Source organism: Panicum virgatum, chromosome 3N (assembly GCF_016808335.1).
Source record: "Panicum virgatum strain AP13 chromosome 3N, P.virgatum_v5, whole genome shotgun sequence".
NCBI lineage: Eukaryota > Viridiplantae > Streptophyta > Magnoliopsida > Poales > Poaceae > Panicum > Panicum virgatum.
In genome coordinates, this window is record NC_053147.1 from 34032598 (window position 1) to 34054875 (window position 22278).

General features: G+C 46.0%; 1 protein-coding gene across 1 annotated transcript; it reads right to left on the reverse strand.

Moving 5' to 3' along the window:
• Nucleotides 1-1360: 1360 nt before the first annotated feature.
• Nucleotides 1361-21931, reverse strand: LOC120665788 (probable phosphoinositide phosphatase SAC9). Its single transcript, XM_039945468.1, has 12 exons — nucleotides 21756-21931; nucleotides 19673-21626; nucleotides 19245-19352; nucleotides 18753-18923; nucleotides 9905-10147; nucleotides 9367-9792; nucleotides 6491-7261; nucleotides 5891-6088; nucleotides 4426-4860; nucleotides 4112-4345; nucleotides 2538-2829; nucleotides 1361-1824 (listed from the first exon to the last, which is right to left on the reverse strand). The coding sequence occupies exons 1-11, from the start codon at nucleotides 21770-21772 to the stop codon at nucleotides 2548-2550; spliced, it is 4839 nt and encodes a 1612-aa protein (XP_039801402.1). The 5' UTR covers nucleotides 21773-21931; the 3' UTR covers nucleotides 1361-1824; nucleotides 2538-2547.
• Nucleotides 21932-22278: the final 347 nt, after the last annotated feature.

Genomic DNA, 22278 nt, shown 5'->3' on the forward strand with positions numbered 1-22278 from the left:
TTTGTTATTTACTGATTGAATTTTTTCTTTTATCAAGTATAGATCAAATTGACCAGCACGCTACAAACCTCGAAAGTAGGACCTTCATTGATGTTAAGCAGAGCTCCCAAATCTTAGCATGGGATGGACACAATGACCAAAAAAAAGACGCTGCTTATCAATCCTACTTATCCCGTTATTATTTACCCCGTGAAATGAAGCAATCTTTAATGCTTAAACCTCATTTCCTCGTGAAAACAAACATTCTTTGACGCCCCTCTTGCATGCAGCTGGTTTTTATAATATTACGTTGTTTCCCAAGGCAGTAATTTAATCATATACAGTTAATAGGCATTGGGCCCGGGAGTCAATGGGTGGGTGGGCTCAAATAAGACTATCAATCTTGAATTTTTCGGATTTCAAAATAAGACTATCATCTACTAATGGAAAAGCTTAGATTGGAGACACTCAATTCATGACATTATAACTTATTACATTTATGATACTTCATAAGCACTCGAATCAATTCATCTATTCAAGGAGGCTAGATTCAAACTAAAATCGTGCTTGATTAACCAAATTAACAAAAGATTACATATCATTTTGGGCACTCAATTACACGATATTGACATTCTAAATTATTACATGCATAAATATGTAGAAGCAGTCAAATTATTGCTAGAGTTCATACTATTATACGAGATTAAGTTGTTTTTAAAAAAATGATGAAAAAAGTCTATTCTTTATTGTTGAATTATTGCCAGAGTTCAAGTTTAATTCTCAAACTAGGAATAAACAACATCAACTCCAATATAGTACCAATAGATAAATTATATTTTTAGAAAACTTTTAATAATAATTTTGTATATTTCTGATTAGAAATGAATTAATTAGAAATTTTTAGAGATTAAATTTGATTTTTATTAATGTATATATGAAATAATACAACTATCATACTGTAGTATCCGATTTGACTATCCGAATTATCCGACCAGATATCCAATATCCGCGGAACACTAGTCATATTATATCTGAATCCAATATCCGATTTAAATATCCAATATCTGAAACAATACCCTGATATCCAAGAAAAACTATCCGAGTTGATATCCACTCTTCTTCGGATGGTCGGTAAATATCCGTACCATTACATCCCTACTTAAAAACAAAACATATTTAGTTGTTTGTGGCTCGAGGAGTAAAATTTGCTAGTCCACGGGTACACACCAATATGACCAGACCCAACCAGTGTTTTACTCGTCAATTTTGGATAACAATTGTGCTGTTTTATCAAAATATTATTTGTTTGGAGTAAACAGATATATAAACACATCTTATCAGCCGACTCGATATTTAGCAGTTGAGGCCGTGCACTGCAATTAAACTGGTTACCGGTTTTGGTTCCATAGAGTCAAATATCATCGTCTTCTGTTCAAGCTAACAGAGTGATAAACTCAGCATTGCCGTGTATCATACAAATGGTCTGGTAAAATTCTGCACAAAATATGTATATGACCAAGAACAACCAAATGCAAATTCACTTCTTAGCCCTACAAAGGTCCCATACAGGTATTGACAAATGTACCTGGCAGTTCCTGAAACTGCAATCGTGCTGAATTTCCAGATATTCTACATAAAAAATATACTTCCAGAAATTCTACTGGCAAAATCCCTTTTATCTCTCCAATTGAATCATCATCTGATCACGAAAACTGAAGAAAAAGAATGTTCCGAAAAGACATGTATTTGTTGAAACAGCCAGCCACTCCCGCATCAACACACAGAAACAATAGTTTACAACAACACTCTTAACAACTGTTAACATCCCATGTTGGCATCTCTGACCTAAATACAGGTAAAGACAAAGTAAAAGAGCAGTGTGAAGCAATCTACTAAACAGATGTAGGATGTAGTACACAATAACCACATATACTAATTCGTAGTTTCAAGCTCAAGCAGAACATTCAGAAAAGTTTCACAGGGGGCAGAGAAAAGTTTGTTGCTGGGGCTGAGAAGCCCCAGATTAGAGACATGAGGTGTTTCGAAATTTTTAATTCCTTCCAAATCCTCACATGGGTAAGGCAGTATGGACTGGATAGACCCATCCACGTGTAACTCTAATTTGAAATAGGAGCATAGGGTCAGGACCAAGACCATGACGGTCTGGCTACACAGTTAATTTAAGGATGTTAAAGATCCATCCGTGTGTACCGAGGTAGCTCTAGAGAAGAGAGGCTCAATAAAAAGGACCCATACCCATCCACATGTAATTCTAATTCGTAACCTAGTGTGGGGTCAGGACCATGACACTATCAGGCTGGCTACATGATTAGCTCAAGGATGTTAAGGATCCATCCAAAGGTATAGAGGTAGCTAGCTTAAGGGAGAGAAGAGAAGTAACAGGCCAATTTATGTCGTGTTTTAGATTCATCATATATCTTTATCAACTGAAACTTTCTTTCGAAAATAAGCATAACTTGATTGTCAAAAAATCAAGTTAAGAACTCTGTGATAAGATAGGCTCATAAGATAGCATTTATAATGTCAGGACTTCATACCTCAGATACATTATACTGCTGAGAAACTGCCGATCTTTCCCATCTCATATGTATCAGCGTAGTAATACAACTTGATCTTATTTGACAAAGACAATCCAGATGCCAAAGGAAGATTTCGAAAGTTCAAGCCATCAAGCTCAGAAATGTCATCAACAAAGGCAGTGACATCCCCAAGTAATCTAAAGATAACACAACTAACATCTTGTTGTGGATCTGGAAAATCAAAATATAGTGGTGTATTCGCTTTTACTTCAGGTAAATGGTATTCTTCTACAACCACCTTGCCAGACTCCTGTAGAAAATCACAAGCACAACAAAAATGTTTATGCACGCAAATATCAAATAGGCACCAAAAGGATTATAGGTATCAAAAAGTTAAGCTGTATGCTTATCGAACACGCGATTATATGTGGAAAATGATTAAGTTTGCATCAAACTTCAGACAAACACCATCACATAGGTGAAGTAACAATATTGTATTTTGTGTATAGTCATTCGAGATATGAGGAGAGAACTTCTTTAACCACCATTAATCCATTATATAAACGATGAAGTTTCAGAGAAGATTCAGTTGAATATTCTATACTAACATAAATAAGAAAAAACACTCCATTTTGCAAAATGCTAAACTGTCTGCAACAAAACCTATCAGCAAACTACTCCCTCCGTCCCACAAAGACTGTTCATTTAGCCTTTAAAATTTATCCCACAAAGACTATTCATTTAGATTGTAACGAGGTTCATCTAATTAAAGCAATGTCAAGTACCAAGAAACTACTCCCTCCACTCTCTTTTGATAGTCCTATTTTCAAAATTAAATTACTCTCTTTTGATAGTCCTATTTGAGTTGACATCTAGGGAATAGTAGAGACGACTCTTCGATTTCCGTGCAGAGTAACTTATCTAGAAAAAAGATTGGTATATGTATAGATAACATCGAAGTCAAGGAGTTGTAATTAATGAGATGATAAGCAAAGTCCTCCTTGGTCATTGCACCAAGATGAAATAGGACTATCATCTGTGAATGGAGGGAGTATTATGTAGAGAAAGTCATGGAGCCAATCAAATACCTAAGTAGATGTTATTTTTCGATTTCCAATGCATTTGCATTTGAAGGACCTTAGGCCAGTCTCAGTGGGGACTGGGGAGTGTCATCACACGGTTACCTAGACTGTGAACTAGGTAACCGAGCCATGACACTCCTCTCACATTCCATGACACTCCCCCTTCTCTCTCTTCTGCCACATCAGCAAATTTAATGCTCATGACACTCCCATGCCCCTCCCACTGAGATTGGCCTTAGGAACAAATAAACAGTGCGGTTTTCAATCACAACTGCTATAATTAATTAGGGGTAACAAGGTCATTTCTCACTACTAGTAATGTGTCTGAAATTTTCTAAATGAACAGTCTTTGCGGGACGGAGGGAGTAGGTCACATGCCACCTAGACGGACTCCATGGCAGTTTGGACTGCACAGGGACAAGCATTAAAGGAGATCACAAGAAGCAGAATAATAACAAAGATATAGCCACTAAAATAAGAAAAATTTGAGCAGAGGCAGTGTCACAGTACCTTAACAATTGTGACCTGCATATAAAGAATTGCTTGATTTACATATCTATCTTCCAAGCGTGTCAATGAAAACTCCCTCGTGTCCATTTCCGAAGAGGAAGGTGAATGGGTCACACGAGGTCTTATAACACTGAAAAAATCAAGCCGAAATCCAGCTATTCCAGGTGAACTAGGTAAGAGATATTGCTCAAGAACAAGATCATTATCTCTCAGCCTCTCAGCTTCAACTGGAATCTGGAAAATACAAAAGAAAAGCTTCAGTCAGAGCTACAATGAAAAGCTGGAACCTGTTCAGTCAAAGGCATAGGGTTTACCCTAAATCTCCCCAAGGGTGGTGATCTGTCTAAATAACTTTTCATTCTCATTATTCCACCAGATGTGTCAGGTTCCATCTCCTTCCTCAAAGAACTGCCGAAAACGATAATTCTTTTTGCATGGATAAATGAATTATGTGGATTGGTCGGCTTTGATTCATAAAATGAGTTATCACCCAATGACAGAAGATCAAACTCCTCACTAAACTTGTTTGAACGAGAACCAATATGGGGAAGTGTCATTTTTATTGAAACTATACGACAGCGAATAGGATTTGGGAAGTGAAATTTAACGTGTCTTGGTTTTTCACTCATGCTACTAGATTTTTCAAGTCCACAAAGATGCGGAGATGAAGATACTATATCTTGTATATCCCACTTTCCTATGAATGTACGTTCTTCTCGGTGTATTTTATTATTGGCCCATATCTCTACCTGGACAAGCAGCATGATTATTAGCATATGAAGCAAAGGAGTAAAAAAACATGGACTAAAGAAACTGAAAATGAAAACAGCTCGATTAGTTCAAATGATCTTGTTATGCACAGATAGCTAACTCTGCCAGAATACAGAAAAGATGCTTCGAATCTCTTGCACATTGCACTGATTCCAGACCCAAAAATAATGCATGCAAAGAACAGACAAAAGCAACATCCTCTTGTTATTTTTGCATAGATAAACTCTGCTGAATATGCAAATGATGTCTTGGAGCTCTTGTACATCGCAGTAACTCCAGCCAGGATTATGCCAACAAATTAGATGTAGTTGTGTCGTCATAGCGACACTAATGGTGCATGTATAGAAAAGACAGGTGACTGTCACGGATCATAAGACTGGAACCACTGTTATTACAAGTTGTCATAAATTAAACTGCAAAGAGCATTAGTGCAATCCTGAAGTGTAGGTTCAGACTTCAGAAGTCAGAACTAAAGTACTAATGCAACTCCAGATAATTGAAAGCATATTAGCATTTTGTGTTTAGCAAAACCAGGTGTTGCTCTCGATAGAGCCCATGTTAAGAACTATTTTCGTCTTTACAAATTTTCTCCATTTTTGTGGACACTATGGGAAACAAGTGGGCTCTGCATGAGATGTGTCTGAAGCTTATGTGGCAAACAATTTTGTAGAGAAAGATAGTATTTTTCACAATGCTTCCCTTGTATTGCATGTAGCATGCTCAAGCATACAGCTGAACTGAAATGTGTTCCTTCTCATGCTCAGAAAGAGAATTCATTTGATCAAGCTACATGATTTCATGATTAAAAATATGATCTCATCAACTCCAGCTTAAATATCCTCTTCTCTGTAGTCAAGAAAAAGGAAATGTCTAGCGAGGTATATCCATATAGCTAGGATTCCCGTATATACAATATTAATGTACCCTTGCTAACATTGACCGTACAGATTTTATAGATAAAATAAGGATAACATGATGAAGAAAGAGAAAGTAACTGGGCAATCTTACAATAGGGCAGTCAGATGTTGAGTAACCACAAGAACTGACAATTATGGCAACACCTGCAACATCTGATAAACCACCAAGAACAATCGAGAACTCCACTGAAGTGTTATTCTCAGGACCTTTCCAGTAAGACTTGTAATCTCCAGTACCAACAGGTGCCAGTAATGATAGCAGTGGTTCAGAGTCATCAGCAGTTTCAACCTGAGTAATATAACATGAGGGCTTGATCAAAGCATTATCTATGGTAAGGCAAACTTCATAGAAGAAAAGAAAAGAGGGGAGCAGAGGCATCTTTAGAAGAAAAAAAATAATATGCATGAAGCCAGTTAATAACTGTTTCCCATGGTCCATGGGCAGCCACAATAATGTTGTAATTACAGCAGCATGTATGGAGTAATGGGCAGCAGTGTTTTAAAGGCAGTAAGGTGAGGCGAGGTGGGTACGCCTGGACGCCTAGGTGCGGCGCCTAGTCAACAAGGTGGCACTGTAACCCAAGGCGAGCTGGGTCCACCTGGACGCCAGGCGACGCCTTTAAAACACTGATGGGCAGCACATCATACAGGAGTACAAGTTATGATAGCATAGTACAAAGTTGAGAAATACCATTTGTAAAAAGCTTGCATATGGAAATTCTGCGAGGGATTCTTCACCATCAAGGATCTGTTTCAATTGCCTCTGACCCGTTTGAATACTATGTGATAAATCAGATATTTTGCTCGATTCTAGTTGGCAGACCTGATTCACAGCATTCAGCGCTGCTTTCTCTGCACGGTCTTTTCTCCGCAAACTCTGAAGAACCCGGATATAATCCACATACAATGCACGTTTGATAATTTCACTGCAGCATGATTTGCACACAAAACTATCTGCAAGTGCTGAATAGCCACCACCTTGACTCCCACCATATATCTTCAGATCCTTGTAGGTGTTAAGCAAAAGGAAGGCTCCTCTCCCAGCACAGCAAGCTTTGCAAACAGTCCTTTCACACCGGGAACATTCCACAAATACTGATTGATTTTTTCCAGTGGATGAAGCTTGTGATGAAGACGGAGCATGGACTTCACATGCCCCATCATAGCAGGATTCATCATTTTCACTTATGTTCCAAAAGTCTATGGTGTGTTCACTGCCCTTTTCAAGCCCTATTGAAGCATTAACACGATCCTCAAGGACTGCATGGCCCAGCAGCGCTAGATTATCAGCTAAGCTGGACAATTTCAACAGGTAAGAATAATCAACTGAACGGTTTGGATCCACTGTGGCAGGAATTACGCCAACTGATAACAATGCCCGGTCCCTTTCAGCGGCAGAAAGACCAAGATGGAGACGTTTTATTTCTAGCTTCATCATTTGCTCAAAGGTAAGACCCTTTCCCTGGAAAGATGAATAAAGTTTACATCAACATTGGATTTAGATTCATACACACATTTTTTTCCTTCAAAAGAGGTCCATTTCTATTCCTTCTTTTTCCAGAATAAACAAGTATGTATTGGAAAACAAGGAAAGTGATAGTGCCAGAACTCTAAAAATGTTTAAAGTAAACAACCATACAAGCAACACAACTGTAACCTGAATAGAACCAAAGATTATAAAACTTATAGGGCCTGTTTGGGGAAGCTTTTGGGAGCTTTTGGGATTGCAGGAAGCTCCAAAAGCTACAATCTACCCCAAACGGGGTAGATTCTCCAACCAGCGAAAAGCTGCGGAAGCCTCATTTACACTACAAGCGAAGAAGCTGCTGAGGACTAGCTTCCCGAGCTTTTGCTCGGACCGACGCCACCCATCCCCTGCCCACATCTCCGCGCGGGCTCCCCCTCCACGCCGGCCGCTCGACGCCCCTCCCCTCCACGCCGGCCGCCGCAGCTCCTCCCCTCCGCGCCGGCCGCCGCTCCTCCCCTCCGCGCGACCGCGCTGGCTCTCCCCTCCGTGCAGCTCCTCCCCTCCGTGCAGCCCGACGGCGCTCCTCCCCTCCGCGCGGCCCGACGACGCCGCCGCCGCCTCTCCCCTTCACACCGGCCGCCACAGCTCCTCCCCTCTGCGCCGGCCGCCGCTCCTCCCCTCTGCGCCGGCCGCCGCCCCTCCCCTCCACGCCAGCGGTGCGCAGCTCCTCCCCTCCGCACGGCCCGACGACGCCGCCGCCCCTCCCCTCCACGCCGGCCGCCGCAGCTCCCCCCCTCCATGCCAGCGGCGTGCAGCTCCTCCCCTCCGCGCGGCCCGACGGTGCCGCCGCCCCTCCACTCCACGCCGGTCGGCACCGCCCCGAGCTCCCCCCATGGCTCCAGCCTTCAGATCCGGCCCTCACCGCGCGACACGGCCGCTGCTCGGGACTGGGGGCGACCTCCCCTGGGCGGATCCGGCAGGGGCGAGCTCCCCAGGGCGCGCGGCCGGGGCTCGGCGGCCGCGGGGGTGAGCTCCCCAGTGCGCGCGTTCGGGGCTCGGCTGGGGCGGGGGCGAGCTCCCTAGGCGACGCGGCCGGAGCTCCAACTCCCCTGAGCGGCGCGACCGGGGCGAGCTCCCTGGGCAGCGTGCCGGAGCTCCAGCGCCCTCGAGCGGCGTGGCCGGGGCTCGGCGGCGGCGGGGGGTGAGCTCCCTAGGCGGCGCGACCGGGGGTCGGTGGCGGTCGGAGCTCCCTCCCTTGACGGCGCGGCCGGAGCTCCGCTCCCTGACAATCGCTTTGGATAAGCTCCCCCAAACAGACTAGGTAGCTTCTCTGAAAAACAGCTTTCTAGGGAATCAAGTGGAGCTTTTCCAAGTGGAGCTTTTGGAGAAGCTTAAGCTCCCCCAAACAGGGCCATAATTGGAAGCGGTCTTTGTTAGGGAAAAAAAGGATTTAGTAATGTTGTTACTAGAAACTACCCTCTTGCCCATTACAGGTAACTTCAGTGTTGGTCCAGTGATAAAGCCCCCCCTCTCCCCCACTCTAACACCTGGGTTTTAGGGTCGGAGTGGCTAGAGGGGGTGGTCTAAGTTGGTACCAGAGCCAGGTCCCGGGTTCGAAACCCACCGGCCACGCATTTCTTCCGCTGCGCGATTTCCCCTGCGGGGTTCGCTGAGACCAGCAGCCAGCCCCCCTCTCCCCCACTCTAACACCTGGGTTTTAGGGTCGGAGTGGCTAGAGGGGGTGGTCTAAGTTGGTATCAAAGCCAGGTCCCGGGTTCGAAACCCACCGGCCACGCATTTCTTCCGCTGCGCGATTTCCCCTGCGGGGTTCGCTGAGACCAGCAGCCAGCAGCCACAGGCGCGGCGCGGCGCGGCGCCGTAGGGGAAATGTTGGTCCAGTGATAAAGCCCCCCCTCTCCCCCACTCTAACACCTGGGTTTTAGGGTCGGAGTGGCTAGAGGGGGTGGTCTAAGTTTCAGGATTCACCACAGATTATTTTAGAAAAAGGAATACTCGACATGGATACAAGAAAATCTACAAGAACAAGAAGATATAAAAATAGAAATGACATAAGGTAATTTTTTTTAACGAACGGATACCTTATTATAGCCAGATAGGGATTCAAAAAATTGAATATAAAGCTGCATGCTGCCACATTCTTCAACCTGGTTTTTCAATATAGGAACAGGAACTTCCAATGCAGGGGCAAAAGGGTTAACATCAAATCCATCATCTAAAAAGTTTGTTTGTTCCCCATTACCAAAAGATATATTTTCAGTTACATGTGACTTCGACATGTCAAAATCACCTGTGAGAAAATCCAACAAATTTTCCGAACCACCTGGTTGAACTGATGACGAACTTTTAGTATAACTCCCAGGCCCAGAAGAATTTGTAAAAGACTTCAAACCTAGATCATAGTGAGCATGTGATACTTTTTTATGGAGAAGCTCCATAAATTCAGAAGCGCGTCCACTATTGTTCAACATGTCTGCCCATGGAAGAGAAACTCCAAGTACTTCAATCTGTAAAGGAAATTTATCAAACTAATCAAGAAAACGATATAGAGGAATAAGTGGTAAACCCCAAAATAACATTCTTAAAGCATCCTGTCTACAAATTTCATAAAAAATTTACCTCACCAAGAGTGATGGGTGTCCTCGATGCAGCAGATGGATGAAAAGATAATGCAACAATCCGATTTAAAAAGTTTAGTTCTCCCTCTAACTCTTCAAAGTCATATAACAAAGGAAGGTAAGTGCCCTCTTGAATGTTGGGCCTAGCACTTTTCCCTGTAACAGCTAAGTCCTCTGGATCAATTCTTCCCGTGACTGGAATCAACAAATTTGTGCCATTCAAACACTGTGGAATGCAAGCACCCTAAACAAGTAATCTCCCAATTAATATTCATCTACCAGTTAAGATGTTCAAAATACAGCAGAGAGAACAAATAGAAACAATAACACGTGCAGGCCTTTGTCTGGGTAGTAAAGAATTAAAAATAGCCTCAAAAAAGGAGAGTTCTAATGAAAAGTTAGGTTTAATGCATCTGCATGCTTTAATTGGATTTCATAGAGAAGAAAATATCAATTGTTCAAATGCATAGCAGTTTGCATGCACAGAAAATATATAGAGATATAATTGTATTATTGTAGAAAAATACAAAATAATACTTTAACAATGACGCAAATATATCAGATGAAACCAATACCAGATGGAGCAACAACCAAATTTAAATCGACAGTACCATCTGTGTGAACTGCCTGAGCTAGGGATCTCCTGTGCTGTTCGCTAGACATTATCCTTCTTTCTTTTTGTAGTATACTCATTTTTTACATGTATGTGACGCGTATGTTATAAGTGTAATGTAGGCAGTTAGGGCATGTAACCTAACAAACTTATAATCTTCTATTAATGAAAGAGTAAAGTCCATTTTTAGCCATCCAACTATCGCCTGAGTTTGGTTTTGACCATCGAACCGCAAAACCAGAAATCTTTGGCTACCCAACTCTTGAAACCGTACATATTTGGCCATCGGGTGGTTTGGTGGTAGTTTTGCTGGTGGTTTTGCTGACGTGGATGTCACATGGCACATGGCAGTGGGACCCACCTGTCAGCCCTCTCTGTTAGAGTATATTTGGTAGTTTAGATATTGTATCCGGACTGCCATACATATCCGGTGGGGTTGACTTGCACCCCAAGTCTTGTACTCTAATATATACCGGCCGAGGCCTCAAGCTAATACAATCCATCCATTACACCAATTCCATCTCTCTACATGGTATCACGAGTTTAGGGTTTGAGATCCTAGGCAACCTTCCGCTGCCCTAACCCTAGCGCCGCCGGCGCCCCTCCTCTCGCGCCGCTGCCTTCCCCCTGTTTCCCACGGCGCCCCTCCAGATATGCGACATGTCTTGAGTTAATCCGCCGCCCTTAGAGTGTCAAGCAGTAGCAGATCGGCGTACCTCGTCACCCGCATGGAATCCGCAGACGACCCGATCCGCGCTGCCGTGGTGGCAGTCACGGTCTCCCGGCGGCGCCCGTGACCCACCTTGTGCTGCCGTGGTGGCAGCAGGGGCTCCTCGTGGCGCCTTCAACTCGTCGTCGACGAATTCCGTGCAGCACCTCCGCTCCGACCCGTCGCCTTCACGCCAGGCTTCCCGTATGGATCCCGCGTCGGCTGCACCGTCCACCCGGCGGCCTCCTCTGCAGCGCCCGTGCGGCTCTGTCCCGCGCGCCTCGCGCGGGCTCCCTCCGCCGCTGGTCGCGCCTCTACCCTGGCGGCTTCCTACGCATCCTGGGGGGATCCGTCGTCGCCGGCCAGGACGTGCGCCACGCTCCGGATCCGCTGCCGTCCCTGGCGGGGATCCTCCACCGCCTCCGGCTACCTGCCGTCGCCGGGAGGGACGCGCGCCACCCGCCCTCATCGCCGTCGCCTGGCCACCTCTTTCTCACCCTCTGTTTCTCTCTCTCGCCCCGTGGCTATGGTCCATCGTTGACCATGATGAGCAGGGGAGAGGATAAGAGTGGGGAGGAGGCCTGTGCTATGCGCACCCAGAGGCTCTACGCGAAGATTTACTGCTGCTGATTTATTTTTGGTTAGTTTCTCTGATTTTTACTCGATCACTGATCGAGATTGAGTCGCCCACCGCCCGTCGACCTCGCGCCTCTACTTCGACATCGGCGTCGACTTCACCGGCCTCTTCTTCGTCTTCGACATGCGACATGGATGGTGCCCTAGGGGACGCCCATGTGCACTGCCCTCCTCGCCGCTTCGTTCGCACGTCGACCTTCGCCGGCTCGTCGTCGCCTTCACCGATCGGGACGCCTTCACCGACTTCGCCCACCGTCGTCTCGCCTCACGCTACTTGGTCTGATCAGCCGATGTGCGTGATCCACCCGGCTCCCGTGACGTCCGTCCTCGTACTGCGCGCCTCTTCCCCGAGTATGGAGGGCTGCCGCTGCTTCGCCTCTTCGGGCAGCCGCGGCACCACCCGTGGTCTCCTTCGCCGTTGCATCCTCACCGCCGCCGACTACGTCCACGACCTCATCGTTGACTTATCGCTGCGCGTCCCGCGCATGGTCTTCGTCAAGCTGTACGGGTTCTTTGCCATCTCCTTCGAGCACCGCCGCCGCGCAATCCGGATCATTCAGCCTTGTGCTGGAAAATCTGGGTTCCCTTCCTCACTTCGTCTAGCACAACCACGTCGCCAGCGTCGCCATCTCGTCCCCGACTACTTCGTCTACTCCAGCAACAGCAGGCGTTGGCACCTTCTACCTCGCCTTCTTCTGCGCCTGCGACCGCCATGGAGGCCTTCTCTGCTGGTCCCCCTCGGCGATGGCGTCTGGTTGTGCATCCTCCCTTGCACGTCCGGTATTGGCAACACCGGTGCGTGCCCATCGTCCCCGATGCGTTCCCGAGCCTGGCAAACTCGGCCATGTGTCGCCCGATGGCCTGACTGCATCGACTTTGGCATCGCTCCCTCTACGACTGCCTCGACGCGTCGCCATCTTCGTCTCCGGCGTCTTCTCCATTACGCCACCACCATGGCGCCTCCTCGTGCGCCCGCGGCTTCATGTGCGGCTACCTCGTCTTCGGCAACTTCGACAGCTCTACGTCGACCACGGCTACTCTACGCACGGCATCTTCGACCATGGCTCCTTCAGCTCGACTATCTCGACATCAGCACAAATGGCTACCATCCGCATGAGTTTCTCGCTGGTTCTCTCCAGTCGCAGCATCCGCATTGCGCCGACGCTACAACTGCGGGGGGGATGTCAGTCCGTCGGTTCCTACCTTCGGCTTCTCCTCCAGTCTCACCGTCTGCAGTGCTCCCGCTGTGACTGCGGGGGGATGTTAGAGTATATTTGGTAGTTTAAATATTGTATCCGGACTGCCATACATATCCGGTGGGGTTGCCTTGCACCCCAAGTCTTGTACTCTTATATATACCGGCCGAGGCCTCAAGCTAATACAATCCATCCATTACACCAATTCTATCCTTCCCACACTCTCTCCTCTCTCTCTCTCTCTTTCTTCTCTCTCCCTCTCTCTTCTCTCCTCTCCCTTTCCTCTCACCCTGCGCCGCCCCTGCCACCCTCCATGTTTTCAAGTCGTCCGATTAATCGCCCAGGTCGGTTCTCCCAGTCCGACCAGCACCACCGACCCGACCAGAGCGACCAGAAACCTGGTCGTCCGATTAGTCGTCCACTAATCGCGATTAATCGGTCGACCAGGGCATTTCTCGACCAGGGCAGGACTTGGGCTTTAGGATACTTATTGGGCTACCAATTCGGCCCGTTAGGGTTGCAACTTGCAAGAGACACCCGCCTGGGAGAAAGGGGCGGGCGAATCCAGCCGGGAACCCCCAATTCCAGCCGCCAGAAACCAGTATCGCCATTCTCGCGTCGACTGCAACCGCGGCTCCCGGGCTCCGTCCTCTCCAACGGCGGCCAGCGTCCTCTTTCCCTCCCAGCGCAACCACCACCTCTAGATCCTCTCCTGTCCTCAGTTCCTCACTCCACCAGGCTCCTGTGCATCTCTCCCGGCGCTGTCCAGTTGCAGAGGCATCTACCTGCACCCCGGCAAGGAACCGCGGAAGCAGCAGGCAGCTGCTGCAGCCCCTTCATCCTTGCGCCGTCACCCTTTTGAAGTTGAAGATGAGCTCATCTTCATCTGACGGTAAGCTCCCTATTCCCCTTTTGCTCCCTTCCTGCAAGGCTGCAATCCCGCTTCCTGCTTGTAGCTTGGTGTTGCTCTGCAGTGTGCATAGCTGCTGCTCCGGCTCCTCTGCAGCTCTACTTGTTTGTTTCTTGCATTTGCTTGGACCTGCTGTGTGTTCATCTTCTCGGTGGTGTGCTATGTTGTATATGTGCAGAGACAGTACGCCGGCGTGCAGTGGTGGAAGTGTTGATGAATGCTCCTGAAGGGCATGCTCCTTCTCAGAATGATACAGCTGCAACCACAAATTCTTCTGCAGGCTCAACTGCTCCAGATGCTAATGTTCAGTCCCTAATTGAGAAAGCTCTTGCAAAGCTGTCACCTGAGCGTCGTGCCGAAGCCATTGATCCGAAAAGAAAGGCTCGATCGAAAGACCCAGCATGGAAGTATGGGTGGTGGCCAGATACTAGCAAGAAAGATTTTTTGCAGTGTATTTTTTGTGAGAAGAGGGTTCCTGCAGGAGTAAGCAGGTTTAAGCAGCACCTTGCTGGGGGTTATGGTGATGCACACGGTTGTGAGGAATGTCCTGAAATAGTAAAGAGAGAGATGCATGAACACTTGAAAAAGAATTCAAGGACTGTGTTTGTGAGTGTGCCCGAAGTAGATGCAAATGAAGAGGAAGAAGGTGCTGCAGCTGAGCCTCAAGCTGGAACACCAGTGCCTAGTTCTGGGACAAGGGTTAAGCAAGCAAGGAAGAAAATTGCTCAGGCTTCCATTGCTAACTTTGTTGTTTCTGCTGCTCCCAAACCACAAACTCAAAAGCATTCGAAGTCAGTGAGTGCCATGCTATGCAAGACACCAGAAGAAGTAGTTGCAGAGAGGCACAAATCAAATACTTCTCAATCTACTCTTGAGCATTGCACAAAAAAATCTAAGGAGGCCAAGCAAATTGTTGATGACCACATTGCTGATTTTTTCTATGAGAATGGCATACCGTTGAATGCCATCAACTCAAGAAGTTGGGAGATTATGGTAGAGTCAATTGGACAATATGGTCCTGGGTTGCGCTCACCGTCATACCATGAACTAAGGGTTCCTTTGCTTGATAGGGCTGTGAATAGGACAGCGGAGTTGAGGAAGAAGCATGAGGAAGCTTGGAAGGAATATGGCTGCACCCTTATGTCTGATGGGTGGACTGACACAAGCCACCGCCATCTAATCAATTTTCTTGCCAACAGCCCAGCAGGGACCTTCTTCTTAGGGTCCGTTGATGCTTCAAGTGAGGTAGCAAATGCACAAATGTTAGCAGATTTGTTGGAGAAGCAAATTGATAAGATTGGGAGGGAATATGTGGTGCAAGTTGTCACTGACAATGGATCCAACTTCAAGGCTGCAGGAAGGTTGTTGATGGAGAGGATTCCCCACTTGTTTTGGACACCTTGTGCTGTCCATTGCTTGGACTTGATGTTGGAGGACATTGGGAAGATAAAGGAGTTCAACACTTGCATAAACATGGCAAAGAAAGTATGCAGATTTATCTACAAACATGGGAGGGTTCTTGATCAAATGAGGGATAAGATAGGTGGAGATCTTGTGAGGCCGGCTGTGACTCGCTTTGCTACTTCGTTTCTTACATTGGCAAGTATGCATAGGCATAGGAATGGCCTGAGAGCTTTATTTGTTAGTGAGGAATGGAATAAGAATAGCTTGGCTTCTTCTAGTGAAGGCAAACAGGTTGTTAATATTGTCCTTTCAATGCCTTTTTGGAACACTATGGAAAACTGCCTAAGAGCTTCACAACCACTTCTCATTGCTTTGAGGATAGCAGATGGAGATGAGACACCAGCAGCTCCTGAAATTATGGCAGCCATGGATGTTGCAAAGAATACCATCAAAGAATCATTGAAAGAGAAGCCAAGTTTACTTAAGGAGGTATTGGAGTGCTATGACAAGAGATGGGAAACCCAAATGGAGCAAAAACTATATGGGGCAGCCCTCTTTTTGAATCCAGGGAAGTATTTTGACATAAGAGAGAAAGATAAGAGACAAGCTGCAAGGCTAAGATCAATGTTCAATGATGTTTTCTGGAAGATGGTGAGTGATGATGATGAACAAACCCAGATTAGTAAGCAAGCAGATGATTATGAGAGGTCTGAAGGTGATAGCTTCTCAAAGCCTTTAGCAATCAGAGATAGGAGTAAAAAAAATCCAAGTAAGTTTTGTGTAACTATCTGGCTAGTTCACTTATTCCTTGTTGGCTATAGAAATGCACTAACTAGTATGTAATTGTATTTATATTGCAGTTCTTTGGTGGGGCTCATATGGTGGCCTAGCATTTGAGCTCCAGAGTTTAGCAAAAAAAAATTATTAGCCTCTGCTGTTCTGCATCTGGATGTGAACGTAATTGGAGCGCATTTGCTCATGTAAGTACTAAGTACTTGTGTTGGAACCTGTTAAGTACTAACTACTAAGTACTTGTATTGGAGATAACATTGTTGCTTTTTTGTAGGTCCATACCAAAAAGAGAAACCGGTTGGAGCATAAAAGGTTAAATAAGTTGGTGTATGTTAGCTATAACCGGAAGATGCAAAACAGGTTTCAAAAAATTAAAGAGATGGGTTCCAAAGGAAAGAAATGCAACCCACTCTTGCTTGAGGAATTCCAATGGGAAAGTGAATGGGTTGATGAAAATTCTGAAACAGTTCATGGTGATGGCGATTCTTTGACATGGACTGCTGTGGATGAAGTGGCTGGTGCAACTCAAGGTCTAAGGGGGCGTCACTTGCCTAGGGCTGCTGCTGCTCGTGCTGCTACTGCTGTCAAACAGACCTATGCTAGGAATCGGAAGCGTCCAAGAAACACACCCGCCCAAGATAATGTTGATGCAGACGCAGATGATAGTGATGTGGGAGATGAAGCACAAGATGAGCCAGAAGATTCTGATTCAGCAACAGCCATGGAGGAGGATGAAGAAGCTGGAGATGGACACTTCCAGTTGGATGATGATTTACTTAATTAATAATTAGTCATTAGCTCTAGGCTCTAGGCTCTAGCAAGAGGCCTTTATTTGTGTGTTTTCAATTATTGTACTGAACTATTGAACTTTGTTTGGTTATGTATGCTGCATTGCTGCTGTAGCAGTAGTGCTCTGTTATGGTTTGCTAAATCTCTACTGCAGTACTCCTTGTTTAATATTTATCAAGGCAGCATGAAGGTTTCTCACTTTCTCCTAACAACTTCATTTTTTTGTTTCAGCAGCAGGGATTCAGCAAGAAGAATATGGAGTTTTGGACAAGAAGCTGGAGTTCTGGAGAGCAAATATCAAAAGTAAGTCACCAAAACCTGCAGAATTGCTTGCTGTATACTATATTGTATATATATAATTATATATACGCTATATACTTATATAGTATATACTGAACATGTAGACATATGGACGATTAGGGAACGACCAGGCTCGACCAGGCTCGACTTGGTCGTCGACTAATCGCGATTAATCGCCTGGTCGGTCCCTAGGCGACCAGGACCGACCAGCCGATTTGAAAACATTGGCCACCCTCCTCCAGAGCACCTCTCCAGCTCGCCCGCAGCGTAGCTGTAGCTCGCCCAGGCGACGGCTCTAGCCCGCGACAGAGCTCTTCTTTCCCTCCTCTCTCTCTCTCTCTCCATGTCTTCCCTCTCTTCTATCTCCCTTCACATCGGCCATGGCGCCTCTGCAGGTGGCTCCTCTGCCGCACGGCAGTCCCCGCCACCCTCCTCGGCCACCTCTTACCGACAGCCGCGCCCACCGCCGGAGTGGTGTGGCAGGGGCCCATGCCACCACTCCGATCTATCCCCAGCCTCTCCATCTATGCGCGCCACTTCGTCCCGCATATGGCCGACTCCTCACCACCCGAGCTCCGCCTCGGCGAGCGGTGCGGCCATGGCGAGCTGCGCTGCCCATGCCCGGACACAGATGCAACACTGGCTAAGGGGCCCCTTCCACCACCACCATCCCTGTCAACCATGATGCCTAATCTCTTTGTCGGAGACTCGGAGGCTAGGCAGCGGCAACGGTGGGAGGTGGGCCTGCGCTCGAGGTCCAGCGGCAATGGCGGCACAGGGTGAGAAGAGAGGAGGGAACGGAGAGAAGATAGAGAAGAGAGAGGAGGGCTGATGGGTGGGCCCCACTGGCATGTGACAGCGAAACAACCATCATGTGGCATCCACGTCACCTAAACCACCCAGCAAAACCATCTGATAGCCAAATATGAACGGTTTTGATAGTTTGATGGCCAAGAATATCTGGTTTTGGAGTTGGATGACCAAAATCGAACTCCGGTGATAGTTGGATGGCCAAAAATGAACTTTACCCTTAATGAAATGACGCACAGCTCTCCTTTGTGCATGTTCCAGGAAAAGAAAAGGATCTAAATTTCTACATTACCTGAATAATATAGGGAAATGGTTGTAAACTTAACCGAAATCCACGCCAAAAGTCTGCTTAGCTAATTTCAGTTTCAGCAAAAGTTATCAGCAAGCAGTTTAACTCTAGTTCTGAACGATGCAAAAGTCATGTTCCATAGTTCAAATTGTTGGGATCGCAAAATAGCAAGGTGTCTTAAATCCAGATTTTGGTGACACATAAGATGCTCAAATTTTAGCAAGGACTGTCATTTCTGTGTCTGCGGTCTTGACTTGGGTACAGGGGTGACAGTTCGTCTAGCCAAATCGAAAAAATATGTGAAATAACTTTATTTGCAAAAGAAAATTTGATGAAATAGCTGGAGCAAGAAAATAAAATAAATGATAATAAACCAGTGAGAAAAGATAAGAGACAAGGACCTCAACCACAAGCTTAAGGGCATCTATGCTTGAACCAAGTCTGACATCTACAGTTGCTGGATATGAAGAATCTTGAACACCGTGGGAGACAGTAAGAAGCAGTTGACAGACTTGACAAGGTTCCCCAAGGTATATAAAAAGTTCAACGTAATCTGCACCTTGCTGACACACCTGCAGGAGCAGAAGTCCTTAACATGCTATGTGAAAAAAAATCAAGACAATAATTAAACAAACCAGTTAGTTATCAGTGATAGCATGGAATATCACACGCAATTGTTGGATGTATTGATAGGAAATCAATTACATATATATAGGCCAACCGACCTCCTAACTTATAGCTACGATTGGACTCTGTGCGCGATAGGAGCTGGAGGCAGGCACGCCAGACAAAGGTCGGTTGAGCCAGACCATCTACAGCTACCCAGCTACCAATATCTAATATTTGCTAATAATCAGGAATTACTGGACAGTGTATTTAAAGAATAACTATACCCAAATAAGATCCTTCTTTTTGATGCTGAGAAGACTGGAACCACCATCAGCCATTGGGGTGATAGAAGGAACTGGCTTCAACATGCATCCAGACGGCCTTGATAGCACCTAAATTTTCAAGATCAAGAATGTTACCACAAAAAGTATAATATAAATAGTATACTGAAATCAAGACCAACAACATGAATTTGAAAGAAATATACTGATAATGAGTAAGTTTCAGTGTTCTAAAAAACGTTTTTAAACATCGTTTAATCTTGATTAAACGCTGAACGGTGGCCAAGCGTTGCGTTTAATCACAGTGTCGTTTAATCACAACACACGTTTATTCATGTTCAATCTACGTTTAATCACAAAAAAACTCTAAACCATAGGCAAGCGTTCGCCTAGCGTCTAGCGTTTTTTAGAACATTGGTAAGTTTACCTACTTTGAGAGGGAACATAGGGATGGACGGAAGATGCTTATATAGCCTCAATCCAAGGAACATCTCCAACTGCTTTTGGCGTGAACTATCATTCAGATAATTGTGGAACCTTCTTTGCACCGTAATCTTCACATTCTGAACAGCTGAGAATTTACTAAACTTTCCTGTTTCCTCCTTGAATATGTTCAGAATCTCACTGTGCATAGCTTTTGAGCCAGTGTACAACGTGGCATGGATATCACCAGCCAAAAGAAAAAGTTCAGCAAGGTGGTTCACTGGAGCAAGCATTGTTGAGCCTTTGAACTGATCAAATGTCATATCAAATCTCTTCCACGGCTTCTGTGGAGCCTCCTGGCATGGATGTTCCCATGTGGTCGTCCGTGTATTATGATCGATATAAAATGATTTTCCTGTTACAGAGTCAAAGCGCTCCTCCCATCCAGGGGGCAAAGAACGAGCATTTCGACTGTCATATTCAGAATATCTGCTTGATAACCCAAACATTGCATCTATGTCAAGTGAGATACCCAATCGACTACACTGTTCAACAAAAACTTGAAGTGCCCCAAAGTAACTAGCAGCATTGGTCCGATCAAGAGAGTCTGCACAATTGAAACGTATCACCCCATTCTGAATAGAATCCATGCAAAATCCACCATTTATGTCGTCATTACAGATAATGGATCCTTTACATTCCTTAAGCTGCTGCCTTACATCATAGTATTTCCCTTCACTGAAGCCAATGGCCATTGTAGGTGCTTTAAGATGTCTCCATAGGCCCTCAACTGTCTGCTGCTGTCCTTTTAACTTCACAGTGGCATGCCAGTCATAATTTATCAATTGAATCCATGTGCTACCAAGCTTTCCAGTAGACTTCATGTACTGCAGGGATTCTTTGAAATGATCGACAAGAACTGACTCAGTTTTTCCTTCACCATATCTTAGTAGGTTAACACAAACAATTGGAACTATTCCAGATTTCTTTTGCCTAGATATGTTCGCTTCAGATGATTTATTGCCGTATCTTCTACTCAGTCGTTGGTAGTATTGTAAGCTCCCATTGTAAGGATCATCAGCAACATAAATTTCAGCTTCTACTGACACAGCATTCTTTATTTCTGCACCCCACCATATCGGTATAGTTCCACGCCGCCAAATATATGAGCTAAAAGGGATACACTGTCCACCCTTTCTAGGAACCCAAACAAGCTGCTCGCACTCTACCTCATTACCTGTGCCTGAACATGCATTTAGTCCACGAGCCAAATAGCGGGTTCCAGGATGCAACCGACTACGGCGCGCAATAAGGGCAACTAACCCACCTTGCTGCCCTGCACCTCCAAAGTTTCGACACTCAGCAAACCCCTGCAAAAGAATGACACAGTGCCCTGGCAAGCCAATGTCCTTAAAGGGCTTTGACAGCCACTCATTCCAAAAAAATTCCTCATCTGGTTCCTGTAGTGTCATACGGCTTGGTAAGGGCCTGGTAATATCCCTTGTCTCGCAGAAGTAATACTTCCCATCAATGTCAAGATCAGTCAATTCACGGATATTTTTCTGCTCTCCAGTCCCCTGAGGTTGAGGGTTCTGTAGCTGGATCTTTATCCATTGACTCTCCGCCACTGTGTATATGCACCCACCTCCAGGCAGATTCAGTACTGTAGCGCTCAACTGTGTGGCAACTAGAAGCAAAGCGCAGCTTCCTAACACTGCATAGCCCAGCACTGCTTTTGCGTATGTCGTGCTCTTGGACAGAATCCTTGATCCGTCAGTGATGTAGTTCAATGCTGCTGCCTCAGAATCAAAGACGTCCTCCCCATACTTCCCCAGGTAGCGCAGGGCACCGGTGGTTGGGTCGACATAGATGACCTGAGTATCGCTTCTCGTTGACAAGCTGATCACAATGTACACCTCGGTCGTCTCCAAAACGACGACGACGACTGATGTGTCCATAATTCTTGCAAACGAAATCGAAGTTAGTAGGTAATATATTGTAACTGGATTCAGATCCGAATACAAATAGTTTTGTTAGGGTTTGGGGTGCTCCGTCTCGCCCAGCAGAAGGAAAGAGAAGGGGCGGGCATACCTGGAGGATGCACTCATCGCCGGCAGAGGGCTGGGCGAAGACAGGACAAATAGCGCCGCCGCTGGCCCTGTCGTCGCCGCCGGGGAAGGAAGAGGAGAAGGGAGGAGAGAGTCCGAGAGAAAAGGGGAAGCCGAAAGCTGCAAGAAACAGAGAGGAGATGAACCTGAGGCCCTGAGCGGCTGAGCCGTGAGCCCTGAGCGGGAGGCTGTCAATGAGCCGAGCTCGAGCGAGCCTGCCGTCCCGAGCCGAGGTTGATGTCGAGCATTATTTTCAAGAGTGCAAAAAATTTTTTGGAACGTATCAATAGCAAACTAATTTTTTTGTTTAAACTATACAAACTTCAATCTAGACTACCGGATCAACATTTTAGAGGGTGCGCTAATTTTCCTAAGTAAAATGGGGGACAGGTCAGGGTTTGCGAAACCGTTGGGAACCGATCCGGTTTGACCGATTACCGGTCAAACCGGACCAGCCCGGTTTGTGAACCAGCCGGTATCAAACCGGCCATAATTCAAAATTCAAA